Below are 14,520 nucleotides of genomic sequence, written 5' to 3'. Positions count from 1 at the left end.
ACTCTTATTTACCTTTCCTCTAAACTAAGAAGCCCCAGATGTTGTAACCTTTCCTCATAGGGGCGTTCCTTCTTCACAAAATCATTTGGGTTGCCTTTTTCTTAACGTTTTCCAGATCTACAGTTTCTTTTGAGGTGAGGCAGCAATAATTGTACAGCATTCCAAGGGTGGTTGCACCATAGATTTCTATAATGGCATTACTATATTGGCACTTTTATTTTCAATTCCTTTCTTAGTGATCCATAGCACAGAATTACCCCTTTTAACAGCTATCACACACTAGGTTTACATTTCTGGTCAGTGGATTACTTTACACTTGTTTACATCAAATTGTATTTCCCCTTTTATTGCCCATTCACTCAGTTTGGAGAGATGCTTTTACCATACTAAACAATTTGGTATCACCAGCAAACTTGGCTATCACACTGCTCACCCACTGCCCCTTGTTAATTTATGTACAAGTGAAAAAGTACAGGTCCCAATGCTAATTCTTGGGGGCTCCACTGTCTACATCCCTCCATTTTGGGGAGCAATTACTGATACACAAGGGTACTGCTCCTCTTTTTCCATGACTGCTATGTTTACTTAGGAGTCTTTGGTGAGGTACTTTGTCAAAGGTTTTTTTTTTTCAAAGCCAAGTACACAATGTCAGCTGGATCACCTTTAGCCCCACCCTCTCAATATATATAAGCATCTGGTAAGTTCTGTTTCAGTGTATCTGAAGAAGTGTGCAAGCACACGAAAGCTCATACCAATGACAAACTTAGTTGGTCTCTAAGGTGCTACTGGAAGGAATTTTTTTGTTTGTTTGTTTCGACTACGGCAGACCAACACGGCTACCTACCTGTAACTACACCGTTATCTATGCGCTTGGTGACACTCTCAAAGAGGGTCAGTCAGACAGGGAAGTCATACTGCTTCTGTTTCAGCAAGATGTGTTCTTCCATATGTTTGGCAATTCTATATTTTACAATACTTCCCACCAGTTTTCCCAGAAGAGATGTTAATCTGTCATCATACAAAGATTCATCTCCCTCCCTAGCCAGTCTCCTGCTATTATTTTATTTATTTATTGGTCACTATGCATTTAGCAGTTCGAAAGCACGTCAAAGTGCAAGTAGATAAATAGGTATCGTTACAGCAGGAAGGTAAACAGCATTTCCGTGTGCTGCTCTGGTTCGCCAGAAGTGGCTTTGTCATGCTGGCCATGTGACCTGGAAGCTGTACGCCGGCTCCCTCAGCCAATAGAGTGAGATGAGTGCTGCAAACCCAGAGTCGGTCACAACTGAACCTAATGGTCAGGGGTCCCTTTACCTTTGCCTTAATAATAATAATAATAATAATAATAATAATAATAATAATTTTTTTTTTTATACCCCGCCCTCCCCAGTCAAAACTGGGCTCAGGGCGGCTCACACCAATAAAATTACAATAAAACATAAAAAGCAATTAATTAAAATACAGATTAAAATACAGTATTAAAATTCAAAATGCAGCCTGATTTTAAGAAGTCCATAAATCCAAGCCATGAGAGAGGAAAACACAGGGGTCAGACTAAGTCCAACCCAAAGGCCAGGCGGAACAGCTCTGTCTTGTAGGCCCTGCGGAAAGATGACAAATCCCACAGGGCCCTGGACTCCTGTGAAAGAGCGTTCCACCACGTTGGGGCCAATACTGAAAAGGCCCTGGCCCTTGTAGAGGCCAATCTAGCCACCTTATGGCTCAGGATCTCCAGATTATTGTTGTTCGTGGACCTTAAGGTCCTCCGCGGGGCATACCAGGAGAGGCAGTCCTGTAGGTACGAGGGTCCCAAGCCGCATAGGGCTTTAAAGGTCAAAACCAGCACCTTAAACCTGATCCTGTACTCCACCGGGAGCCAGTGCAGCTGGTAAAGCACTGGATGATCCCATGGCCAGGACCCCGTAAGGAGCCTCACCGCGGCATTCTGCACCCGCTGGAGTTTCTGGGTCAGCTTCGAGGGCAGCCCCGCGTAGAGCGAGTTACAATAATCAAGCCTGGAGGTGACTGACACATGGATCACTGTGGCCTTGGCTTATGCATTTAGCAATGTGCTCTTTTTATCATCCTTTGTTTTCTGCTTGTATCTGTTTTTTCAGAGTATGCATTCCTTTTGTTCTAATTTGGACAACACCTCCATTTCCTAAAGGAAGACATTTTGCCTCTGATAGATTCTAACAGCATAGTGTGAATGTTTTGCTTAGAAATGAATGTTTCGCTTAGAAAATAATACTCTGGCTGCATACACACCATACGTTCAGGGCACTTTCTGCCTTCCAAGAATCTTGCGAACTTTAGTTTACCCTTCAAAGACCTACCATTCCCAGTACCCTTAACAAATTAGTTTCCAGGATTCTTGGAGGGATGTGTATGCTTTGAATCTATGGTTTGCATGCACCCTCTTTTACCAGAAAGTTGCAACAAGCAAGGTAATGTTATTTTCCTTACAAAAGTGCATTTCACAAGCGCCTGTATATACTATGCAGAAATATTTGCTCTAAATGCTGCCAAGCAAAACTGGCCAAAGGCAATCACACACTTCAAATGCCGGCATGCCTGTTTTCTGGAAGTATACCCTTGTTCCCCGGGGAGATGGTTTAAGGAAGTGAATGAGGCTAAGGGATCAAGGACACAGATGGGGGAAAGATATGGCATGGCAGGTGAATGCAATCTGCATGTATGCCCTAGAATGCAGGAAGAATTTCAGCCAGCTCTTTTCCAGACTTGGAGAGGAGTCAAAAGGGGGGACATAGGTTTGTGGAAGAAGAATGAGTCATGGCAGGCATGACCAAAGGCTTGGACTGACATATCCCTACCATTCCTATTTATATAATGTTCTGAGAATGAATCAGCTGCTAATAGTTAATTTTATCAATAACCTACCTTTTAACACAATTAATTGTAAATATATAGGTATATTACCAAAACTCCAATACAGGCATTTTAGCAGTCTTGTGTGAATTATGAAATAGCTCAGCTTATTATGAACCAAAACTACAGTGGTACCTCGACTTATGAATGACTCAAGTTATGAATATTTCGAGTTACGAACAGAGTTCAGTCCGCCATTTTGGATGCGATTTAGATAGGATTTTTTCGACTTACAAATTTTTAAATAGGATTTTTTTTACTTATGATTTTTTTTTAATTAAAAAAATCCCCATTGGCCTCGACTTACGAATTTTTCAACTTACGAAGGTCCGTTCAGAACAGATTGAATTTGTAAGTCGAGGTACCACTGTACTTCCTTTTACTGAATAGACAGATCCCTTTTAGTTCAGTGTAACAATAAAACAAAAGAAGTCCCTACATCAAATAAACAAGTACCTTTTACCTTTAAACCCTAAAGATAAAAATTAGCCTACTAATCAAGCATGTACTGTAAAGTTAATCTACCAATTAATCTAATAATTGAAATAATTATTTCTTGTAGCTCTGTTTGTAGGCTACAGTCCAATGAGAGTTTAAAATACTTATGCTCATTAAAATCAGTGGGCATAAACTCAAATAAGTCTGCAGCCAATTATGTCCATAATGTACTGTATTTCCTTTGAGGGTGAGGAATTGAGTTTCTCAAGAGACTCATCACTGAAAGAATCCCTCAATTGTCCTGTAGTTTGATATGTTATGAGCCTTATGGGCACCATTGCTCACACTGTCTATAGTGTTCATATAAAATAATGTGATGGGCTATTGGTCTGATTCTGTAGTCCACTCACTTCTTATTAGGCCTATCATGGATGCCACCTTTCGTACAGATGAAATACTTTCATAAGAACAGCTCTGCTCTGGAAAAAGGAAAGAACATCTACAGCACTCATTCCTCCCCCTAAACTCTTAGCACCTAACAGTTTTCAGAAAACACATCAGTAACTTTTTTTCCACCATAATACGTGAACTTATCTGTAGCAGTCTAATATATGATCTTAAATAAACTTGCATTTGTAAATATTTTGTGAAATTTGCTACATTTGGGATGACTGATTAAGGAAAACATTCAAAAGAAGCATAGAGTTTCCACAGGTAACATTTTCCAAAGCAGTAGCCATGCTAGTCTCTTGCAACAAATACAGAGAGCCTTGTGGCACCTTACAGATTTAGTCTTGTGATTAACAAATTTATTATAGCATAGCTTTTGTGGAATACAATCCACTTCATCAAATAAATGAACTGTTATCCTGAGTTGCAGACATAGATTAAGAGGATATTAATCTACATACTGGAGAATGCCAAATAGTGAGGTCAAAGGGAAAGGAAATGCGGAAAAATACAGGTGGTGATAATTACACTTCAAACATTATTAATGATATTTTTATGAATACTGGGATATAAATATTTTTATAAATTAATAAATAGCGGCCATTCACAAAAAATGTTTATGTATGTAACACAGAAATCCTGGCATTGGTAAATGAATTAATGCATTTAATGCAATTTAATGCAATGGATAAAAATCCACTTTGTTGATTCAACACATATGTAATAGCATTGAACCATTTAATGAATTGTAATTCAGTAGTTTCAAACTACATTCTCCCTTTGAACTTTGTTCCAGTGTGACCATCTTAGTCAGATACAGAATCTCCTGGGAATTTGCAACATTCTTCCACTCATTTTTCAATCCTGCCATTTCTGATATCAAATATTTGTTGTTGTTTTGCATAGAAATCCTGTCATTTCTGGTGTCAAATATTTGTGGGTTTTTTTGCATAGAAATTAGCCTGTTTGTCCTGTGCAGAATACAAAAGGGCACTGTAGGTAGGTGATGGCCCAAGCAGATAAATGAACAAAAGGGAAGATATATGGACAAAGGCAATGAACCCTGTGGAAGACCCAAATGTCCACCTGGTGACAACACTATTATGGGATCTAATAATGTCATGCACCATATCAGGGGTTCAGAAAACAGAAAATTGAAAGATGGAATACATCCCTGCATAACACTTCAAGCATATGGTTATCATGGCATGAAAGCTTATGCTATAATAAATTTATTCAACTTTCAAGTGTGACAAGACTCTTCCTTTGTTCTCCCGGTAAAAATCTGAAGCTTATACATATTTTGATTGATACATGTTTTCTACTCTACTTTAGCTTTATTCATCACTAATGAATATAAGATCCTTTCGAGTCAGACAAGTGCTGTGATTTTCAGTGAGCTTGATTCCCAAGCTCATTCCACAATTTAGAGGGAATCAATGTGCACAACTATATAAATATAGTACAGTAAACTAAAAAAAAAAAAAACACAAACTCATTCATGTCTTCATCCCAACTTGAAAATACTATCAAGGGATGTACTTGCTTGCCTAAAAATGCTTGTAATTACTTCTCTGGAATCATATCATTCTGAAATTACTGTATTTACTGTATTTTATACAAACAGAAAAGATCCCTTTTTAAATTGCTTTTGAAGAATGGGCAGGAGTAGAGTTAATATCCATAGACAGTCTAGTATGCAACATGATAATGATTATTCTGCAACACAGTTGTCCACATATGTGATATCCACGAAGAGCAGGTGCTGTTTCTATCATCAAATCCTACTGATACAAAAACATGCTTTTTTTAAAAAAAAAAAGCCCTTGAACTAGATATTATGGGAACATGGTGTGCAAAGATAAACAAAATTCCTTTTGTGTCAGGAAGCGCTAACAGTTCCCTGGATTTTATCCATTAAAGACAAAAATGTACAGTGGTACCTCGACTTACGAACGACTTGACAACCGAATTTTTCGACTTACGAGTGGGGCAAATGGTCACACACTTACAAATTTCTCGACATCCGAATAGAAACAGTGGCGGTTTTAGATAGGGGTTTTTTTTACTTACTAATTTTCAGATGGGGTTGCTTCGACTTACGATTTTTTCCGTTTCCAATGCATTCCTACGGGAAATCGCGTTTCCAATGGCGCTTTTCGACTTACGAATTTTTCAACCTAGGAAGGTGCCTTCAGAATGGATTAAATTCATAAGTCGAGGCACCACTGTATTTACAAAAATGAGGGGTTTTGAAAAAAGCATCATATTGCTAGAGTATATATTAATACTTTCCCTGGCTTTTTATTTACAGTATTTATTAAGCAAACCTATTCTAGCAATGCAGCCTCAAATTAATATGCCTCAGATGCTCAGGTTTTGTTTTATTTCTCTCTCAACAGCTGTCTATCCATTTACAAAAGTAGATAAGAATCCTAACTAGTAACACAAGATGAAATTACTGCATGCAATGAAATGAACCCCACTTGACAAAGATTCTCTTTAGTAATGCCACCATTATGTGCTGTTTTTTGCAAACATACACTTGCTCTCAAGTTTCTGATAATCAGTGAGGCACTTCAGCAATATTCAGAAGCACTTCAGCAAGTTACTTTTTTAAAAATCCAAATTCTTCATAAATGTTCAAAATCTGTGTCACAAGAAAATGTTTTAATCTACACTGCAATTTTACAACTATTTCGTGGCAGGATAATGGAAGTTTATTCATGCTTGATCTATACAACTGTAGTGGATAAGAGTGCTCTCTTTTTATTTCTTTTTCTTTTTAGTTAAAAAGTACAGTTATACCTGTAAAACCGCTTTCTTAATCTGAAAAGAAAAAACATGACTTTCATTAAATATACCTTGATAGGGAGCACTAAATCCACGATATCGATGGTTGCTGTCTGTTACAAAATGAAGTCTTAGCCAGTTTTTGTTGCTGATAATTGGAGGTGGTATATTCATTCCAGATAACCTAAGAGAGAAAATAAAAGCAAGACAAAAACATTTGATGGGTCAGAAACCTCAGTCATTCAGCAAGACCATCACACCTTTCTAAAGGTTTTATACTCCCTACTCGTGAACATTTAAAACATGCATATTTGTTATTTGCATTCATTTAGTGCTTTTTAAATCCCCTTTTCATAATGCAGATCACAGGGGAAAGCTACAACTAATACACATACATTTTAACACCACCTACAATAGCCATTTAAAAGAATTCATAGTACCGCTGCTTAGAAACTCTTACAACGAGTGACTAAATCAAATAAATAAATGAATAAATCATCTGCAAGAATAATAACACACACACACAACAACAGCTTAACTTCCTACAAATGTCTGGATAAAGTTATGTGCTTTTAATTGTCGCCAGCATTTGAGTAAGTTCAGTGCTACACACATCTCTGAGTGTAGGACATTGGCAAGACAAGGTGCCACAATATGCACTTTTGGCAATGCAGTCACAAGAAGGGGCCTCCCCCACTGATCTTACTCATGGGTCGATTGGTAGGGAAAAAGCTCTCCCTTCAGACATCTTGGCCCCCAACTGTTAAGGCCTTTCTATTGTCATAAAGCTGAATTTGAGCCTAATTGAAACTCGGGGTTGTCTAATGCTCGATCCAAATTGGCCGCCACATTCCCCATAATGAAAATGCACAGCATATCAGGACACACTTTACATAGCATATTAAAAACATATTCAAAATGTTGTTCTGCAAATGCTATAGACAAGGATTATGAAGAACATAGAGAGGAAAGGAGTCGCTGTTGTCTATGGATACCAAGTGGAAAAATCTTATAACACATCTGTGAAGTAAATTTTCGCTGTTCTTAAATGACTGGATAGCATTTAATATCTTTTTTATTATTATTTTAAGCTTAGATGCTTAGAAATTCTTCATTTCATCCATTTTCTTTTCCACCAGTCTAGCTTCAGTTGTGCAAAAAGCAGAGATGCTGCAAAGTGGTAGATGTCACCTTACTTAAAATGAATAAAGAGCAACGTCCCAATATTGTGATTGTATTGTTTCATCAGTAGCCTGGAACAGTTGCCATTAAATTCTGTTCATTCAGCTGTGAAACCTGACATATGTGGGTGGTTCTGATTTATGAAGGACTAACTTTTGCCTTTAAAGAGAAGCTACACCCAGAACACTCTACCACCTTGCCTTTTAGTTGCGGAAACAGCACCTCTTGGTGGTCAATTTATTAGTTCCAAGAAGCAGACAAGAAAAATATTATTTTAAGGGGAATGGAACATGAGGAATCAACTAAACCTATGTCAGAGGCAGAAAGTGATGGTGGAAGAACAAAACGGTAATGGATTTGAACATGACCTCTCATCCTAATCGCTAAATATTGTTTATTCATGTTCCTGTTGTAATGATACTGCACAGAGACTCTTGAATAAAATAAAAATTGCTCAGCATTTTCCACTATTCAATTAATAAATGCCTGGACCTAATGGTCAGGGGTCCCTTTACCTTTAAGGCCAAGAAAACAAATACTTAATTGAAACTTAACACCTTTATGTCCAGAAAGATGCATTAGGCTACAATCCCGTACATTTACTTGGGAATAAGCCCCATTGAACTTCATAGCACCAAATTTTGATTTAGCCAAAGGCCGTCATTTGTACAAAAACAAAACACAGAGAATATGATCAAAACAGAACAGAACATCTCACCTCCCATATTGCTGCAGTACTAATAACAAGTAACACATTGCAAAAGAAGTGAAATGCTACAATTTATTATTTTACTGGATACTGCAACCGAAGGTTAGCGACCCTCTGTTCTCTGACTTCCCTCCCCCTGACTTTCAACTGAAGAGTGTCAGCAGTCAACTGTATTGTATCCAGCCCACTCCTTTTTATTAGACAGAACTGCAGCTAAGGATCTGTTCGTCAACAGGAAGACCAGTATGTTTTCTCTGCCCCAAGCCCCTTTGTCCAGCAACCACGTTGCTAAGAATTTCTGTCTTGTGCAACTGCACAGGCTACACTGCAGCAGTATTCCTCCAGCTGACTGTCAGTACGGACACCAGTGCTACTCCAATAGTATTCCTCTGAACCATCCTACCCTAACTGTAGAAGAAAAGCTATTTGTTCAATATATAACACTCTTTGTTATATATGGTGAGAGGGAGCTCCTACCATCCAAGTAGAAGGCAGGTGTTCTTTGTACACCAATCTCTTCCAACAATTCGTGGAAATGCAAGTCCTTAATAAGTTGCCTCACCAAATCGAACTCAGTGAGGCTTATTTCCCAGCAGATGAGGTTTGCTTGCAATTCAATGACAGTCTTCAGCTCAAAACGACAGAAACAGAAAAGATTTAAGCCATGAATTCTCATGCTGGTTTGAGATGCCTATTCTCCATCAAAGATGCAGTGTAAAGATTAAATTACAAATGTATTTTTTACAGAAAACACCTTTAGCACTTAAATGATGGCTTCCTGCTAATACAAATGGAGAAAAAGGAGCAGCTTCATTATTATTTTTTACACTGCTAATATCTAGTTAAGTCTGCCAATCAAGGCAGTTATTCATTATCACTTTTTAGACATGACAGCTTTGGGCTAAGGTGAAGATTGTTCTAATTAAGCACATGCTGATATCTGCAATTTTCTAATTAAAATCAGTGTGTGTGTGTGTGTGTGTGCTTGTGTGTGTGTGTGTGTGTTTTAAATCTGACTGATTTCTGTGGAATTATTTTACTGTAAGTAGTTCTGCAAACTGTCAGGATTTGCAATGGCTACTGTTGTGAAATCATTGCCTATTCTAATCGTATAGCTACCCTTTCTTCCCATGTCAATTTCTCTTCCACACAAATTATAAAGCTGTTCGCTATTATCATAATGCAGAGGCAGTCCGTTCTTATCTGCATGACAAGTGCTCTTTGAAGCATGGCAATGCTTTACATTCTGGATTCTTAAATAAAATAATAAAAAAGGTTATTTATAAATCATATACAACACCAAGGCAGATTCCACGTTATGAGTGAACATGTTTGCCTTACAATGCCAATGCTGGGGCAAAGAGATTTGCTGAGGAGAATCAATGGATGGGAGTGACTGCAGGGGCATACCTAGGTATTGACAAGGTTGGCTGCTGACAAGCATGCAGGCCCAGGGATACACAAAAATCATGCCTCTGCACTCTGGCTTGGAATGGCTAGGAGCCAGCAAGCCAGCCACAGTGGGAGTGAGCTATGCATTTTGACTAAATAAACTGGTAAACTATTCAGAGAGAAGCATATCTAAGGAAGATGAGTGCACACCGGTCTGCAAAATCCAGGAAGCACAACTCATACAGTGCATTTCATTGAGGTGGTCTCTCTGGTCTGCTTCCAATTTGCATATTTGTCACTAGGTAATTGCATTATCGAGGGATGGTTATCTGTGATCAGTGCCAGATTTACGTATAAGCTAAACAAGCTATAGCTTAGGGCCCCACTCTCTTGGCCCCCCCCAAAAAAAAATTAAAGGAAAAAAACCTGGACGTACATTTCCAAAATATAAGATAAAAAACAAATAAAATAAAACCTACATAGCAACACAGTGTTTTGTGTTGTGTATGCTCCTATGATGTAAGGAATGGGTCCCGCCTGCTAGCTTGCTCCCCATAAATTACCATATAGCATATGTTCAACACAAAAAACAGCAAAAAATTGCTGTTGACAAAGCACAGCTGGACATATAAACGGCCCCATTACCTTCAGTAGCTTAGGGCCTCATCAAACCTAAATACGGCCCTGTCTGTGATGTAGCACCAACAGCTGATGTAGCACCAAAGACAAAACTTTCATATTGCTTTATATCAGTGTGGCTCAGAAATAAATGCAGATGACCCTTGGGGTCCCATCCAACTTTATGATTCTATGATTTCAGCACACATGCTATGCTCCATGGCTTTAATATTCTTTTCATCTGTAGAATGGAGGCTCAAATAGTCGGGAATTAGCCCTACAGTGGGCTTGAACGCATGACTCTGAATCTCATGCTCTACCAACTTTAATGCATCCAACAGTGTTGCAGTATTGGAGAATGAAGAGTTTATAACCGAAAGGAGAGGTAATCTGCCTTTCAGAAGCAGCCTAGGAAGAAGAATTCCTTGTTGCTTACATTATTGATGATATGGCTAACTGTAGTTAGACCATGCTTTAGGCCTCTATTGTGTTTTGTGTTGAAAGAATCAGATAAGTTCAATTAGTAAGTAGCAATGCCAGTTCTTACACTCTTGAAGCCTGAGGACACTCTTGAAGCCTGACACTCTACTACAGAGAGGTGATACATGATAATGTTGCCTACAGTACTCCGGTGGTAAATGATCAAACCATTTGTGGCTCCCCAGCCAAGAAGTAAGTAAAGTTGCAAGCTATATTTCCTATGACTTATTTCCAGCAGACATTTTATGATCTTTTCTGTTTGTTTTATTGTTCATTTTCTGTCGCTTGTTTTTATGTACACTGCTTAGAGATGTGAATAATTAAGATGTCTATAAATGTCTTATGTAAGTCATTCGTATTGCAGAGTAAGGATGTATTTTGTGTAATGTCAGGGAGAGAATACAGTGTTATGGTCTGCAAGACAAGATGTGAATTGTCTGCATGATATTAAACCAATGTATTCAGAAGGACATTTTTAGTCCTCTGTGACTACCTTACCTACTAATATTTCTTTATTTAAAATAGCAACAACATTCTGTATCTGATTAACACCCTAAAATGTATTTTATAAAATTGACTTTATTGTTTTATTGCTATGGCCAATAGCTGACACAAATAAAGATTCATTCATTCATTCAATTCTGTATCTTATGGTTAACTGCCTTTATTTTTTTATTTTTTTAAAAGTTATTGGAGTCATGTGCAAGTTATAGCAAAGCCCCCAAATCTTATCATGTACATAAAAACATTGATAATCCCAGACAAATGTTGTGAAAGCACCAACATACACTGCCAACTCTAAACAGCTATTTAAATATTGTTATGGGTTGTGAGTGATGAGTCTGATTGATCTGCCTTGGGGATTCCCTCAACTAATACAGTAGTAATATATCTAACAGTAAAATATATAGAAATGTTTGTTTGTTATAAAATCATTTCTATACTGCTTAAGATTTCAAAAATCTCTAGCAGGGTCTGGAAAGAGATATTCTCTCAGAGCAGTGTTAACTGCTGGTTATCAACTCAACTTTTATATTTTTGATAAGGCAAGGAAAGTGAAGGTTTGACTCATATTATTGTTCTTTGCTTGGCCACGATAAGGGTCAAAATTGCCTGCAATTTGGGTTCAGTTATACAACTGGAGCAGAGAAAGAGACTGAGAAGTTTGCCTTGTTCTAAGTGCAGAATCCAAAGTTGTGGCTCTATCACCCTTCAGATTTAGCATGACGCAGGCAGTTCCCCTGCACAGGTTGCCAAAATGACAGGGCACACAATTATAATAATAATTGGTGGTGATGATGCAGCCTATATTTATATTGGTGCCTATTTGATATTGTGGGGGCCACATCAAATTTTGTCCTTGCTCAGGCTGCCATATTGCCAAAGTCCACATCTGTACCCATGGCAAGAAATTTAAGGTAGAAGCAGAATCTGTTGAGAGTCTTAGCACCGTGAACCCATTCACCCACCTGCATTTATAGCCTTTTATCACATAAAATGACACAATTCTCCAGTGATCCTCATTCCAAGGGAGCCCAAGCAATATGATGGTCAATATTCATCAGCAGATTACAGTGCAATCCTATACATGTCTACTCAGAAGTCAGTCCTATTGAGTTCAGTGGGGCTTGCTCCCAAGTAAGAGTGTTGATGGTTACAGCCCTAATATCATTATTGCCACCAACAATTTCAAGGCAGTGCATTCACATCTACTGCCAAACCTTCATCTCCTGCCATTTCATATAGCCTATGCCTGCATGTGCAGTCTGTACATTTTTATTACGGGAACCTACAGCACAGCCAACTGGACAGACAGATACAGAGTGAAGAAAATGCTTCAGACACTGGGTAAGTTTAAAACCTGGTCAAGTATGCAGTGTGCAGAACAGCGTTCAAAACATATTTGTATTCTGTGCTGCGCAGCCAGTTACCTACTGAAATAAATTATGTATGGTTGGTGATCTGATTTATCAGCCTGCCAGTGTAGTTCAGAAGCAATATACCAGAGACCAAAAAAAAACTGCCACTGTTTTAAATAGGAAAACAGCATTAAAGAATAAACTTCCTCTTCTAATAACTGCAGAACACCACACACAAATGCTGGAGTCAGTCCGTCTTGGGCACACATATAAAAAAGGCCTGTGTGCCGTCTCTGCACAGTTATTATTCTGAGCACATTCTCTCCTCCACTTCCTGGAGCTCAGGCTTCACTTTCATGTCATAAGCATGTGTCTAATAGAGATCAATCTTAGGATGAGTTAATCTCTCTAGAGAAAGTTTTATTTAAATTAAATCAGCATTGAATAGCTTAGATTAAATCCAAAACATCTGATCTGCAAATTAATCTATTTAAATGCACTCTGGGGATCAAAAATAGGCTGGATGCTTTGTTTGTGTTTCGTTCCTATCTGTCTCTGCTGTAATCTTGGAGTGAACATATATCTGCTTTTAGTTAACTAAATTATCCAATCCACTCAAAAGTTTCATTTGTTGCGGCGAAGTTCAGAGAGCTTTTTATTCAATTATACAACCATCAGAAGGAGAGAAGAAATGATATGTCTCTCTCCCAGTAGGTTATTTGTTGACCTTATATGCCTTAATTCTAAAGAAAATATATTCTAGCACATCTGTAGCCTAGAATTGCAGTGGAAATAACACAGCTGTGGCACAGGGCCCACTTTTGGAGTTCTCTTTCAAAACATATATGTCTCCCCTTGATCAAACCACTTTGTTTTTGTGGTTAGTGCCTGGACATATGACTGAGGTCAGGTCACAATGCACCCAGATTTCAGTATGCTTCACAATGGCCATGTTCAGACATAGCATATCGATGCTTATTAAGCCAAGATAGGAATAAGCATGGTGCTCACAAATCCCCATGCCACCCTTTCCACCCTTCCTTCTCCAGTATTGCAAAAGAAGACTTCCTGGCTGAATTGCTCGTGATTTCTCATTCCATCCAGAGCAGGAAATTATGGTCTCACAGATCTGAGTAAACCAGAATCTGAAGTCACAGGATTTGTAACTGCTATGGACATGAGAAGGAACTGTGATTGAACCCAGGATTTGTTGAATTGTGGCATGGAAAGGATGGTGTGAGGATGGTGAATCTCTCAGCCTAATAAACCAAGACATGTTATCCCAGGCTGCATGTTGTTCTTCCTATGTGACAGGTACATGACAAGCTCTCTTATCCATAACCATGTGAATTTAGACAAGGCTCACAAAATAAAGCCTACCAGGGTTCTTTTTTAGTTTTTTTTTAAGGGCCTGAAATAGATTGTACGAAAACAGCGGTTCCCAGGAAGGGGATCGGACAAAAGCATGGAGAACACATGGATTCCTTTAACTGAATACCCTTTTGGTGCATTGGAGGGGCAGGTGTGACAACCTCCCCTCACCACATCTTGAACCAATGCCTAACCGCCAAATCTTACAAAGTTGTGATGATTTGCTACATAGCAGGCGAAACCCATGTGGCACCAGCCAGTCAGCCAAAGGGGAACAATTCCTATGGGGCCCCTGCCCCCAAAGCAGATGACCCACAACGGCATAGCAAGGTCATAGCA

At 38.6% G+C, this 14,520-nt stretch overlaps 1 protein-coding gene across 1 annotated transcript in view; it reads right to left on the bottom strand.

The window, feature by feature from the left end:
* CSMD3 (CUB and Sushi multiple domains 3) overlaps positions 1-14,520 on the bottom strand; it is a 584,303-nt gene that overhangs the window by 346,750 nt on the left and 223,033 nt on the right. Inside the window, exon 6 of the mRNA XM_060277658.1 lies at positions 6,642-6,754. Within this exon, the coding sequence (XP_060133641.1) occupies positions 6,642-6,754 (113 nt within the window). The remainder of the gene's footprint in view (positions 1-6,641; positions 6,755-14,520) is intronic.

This window comes from Zootoca vivipara, chromosome 8 (genome assembly GCF_963506605.1).
Source record: "Zootoca vivipara chromosome 8, rZooViv1.1, whole genome shotgun sequence".
In the NCBI taxonomy this organism is placed as follows: Eukaryota; Metazoa; Chordata; class Lepidosauria; order Squamata; family Lacertidae; genus Zootoca; species Zootoca vivipara.
The sequence above is the reverse complement of the archived record's forward strand: the minus strand, read 5'-3'. Positions and strand labels throughout refer to the sequence as shown.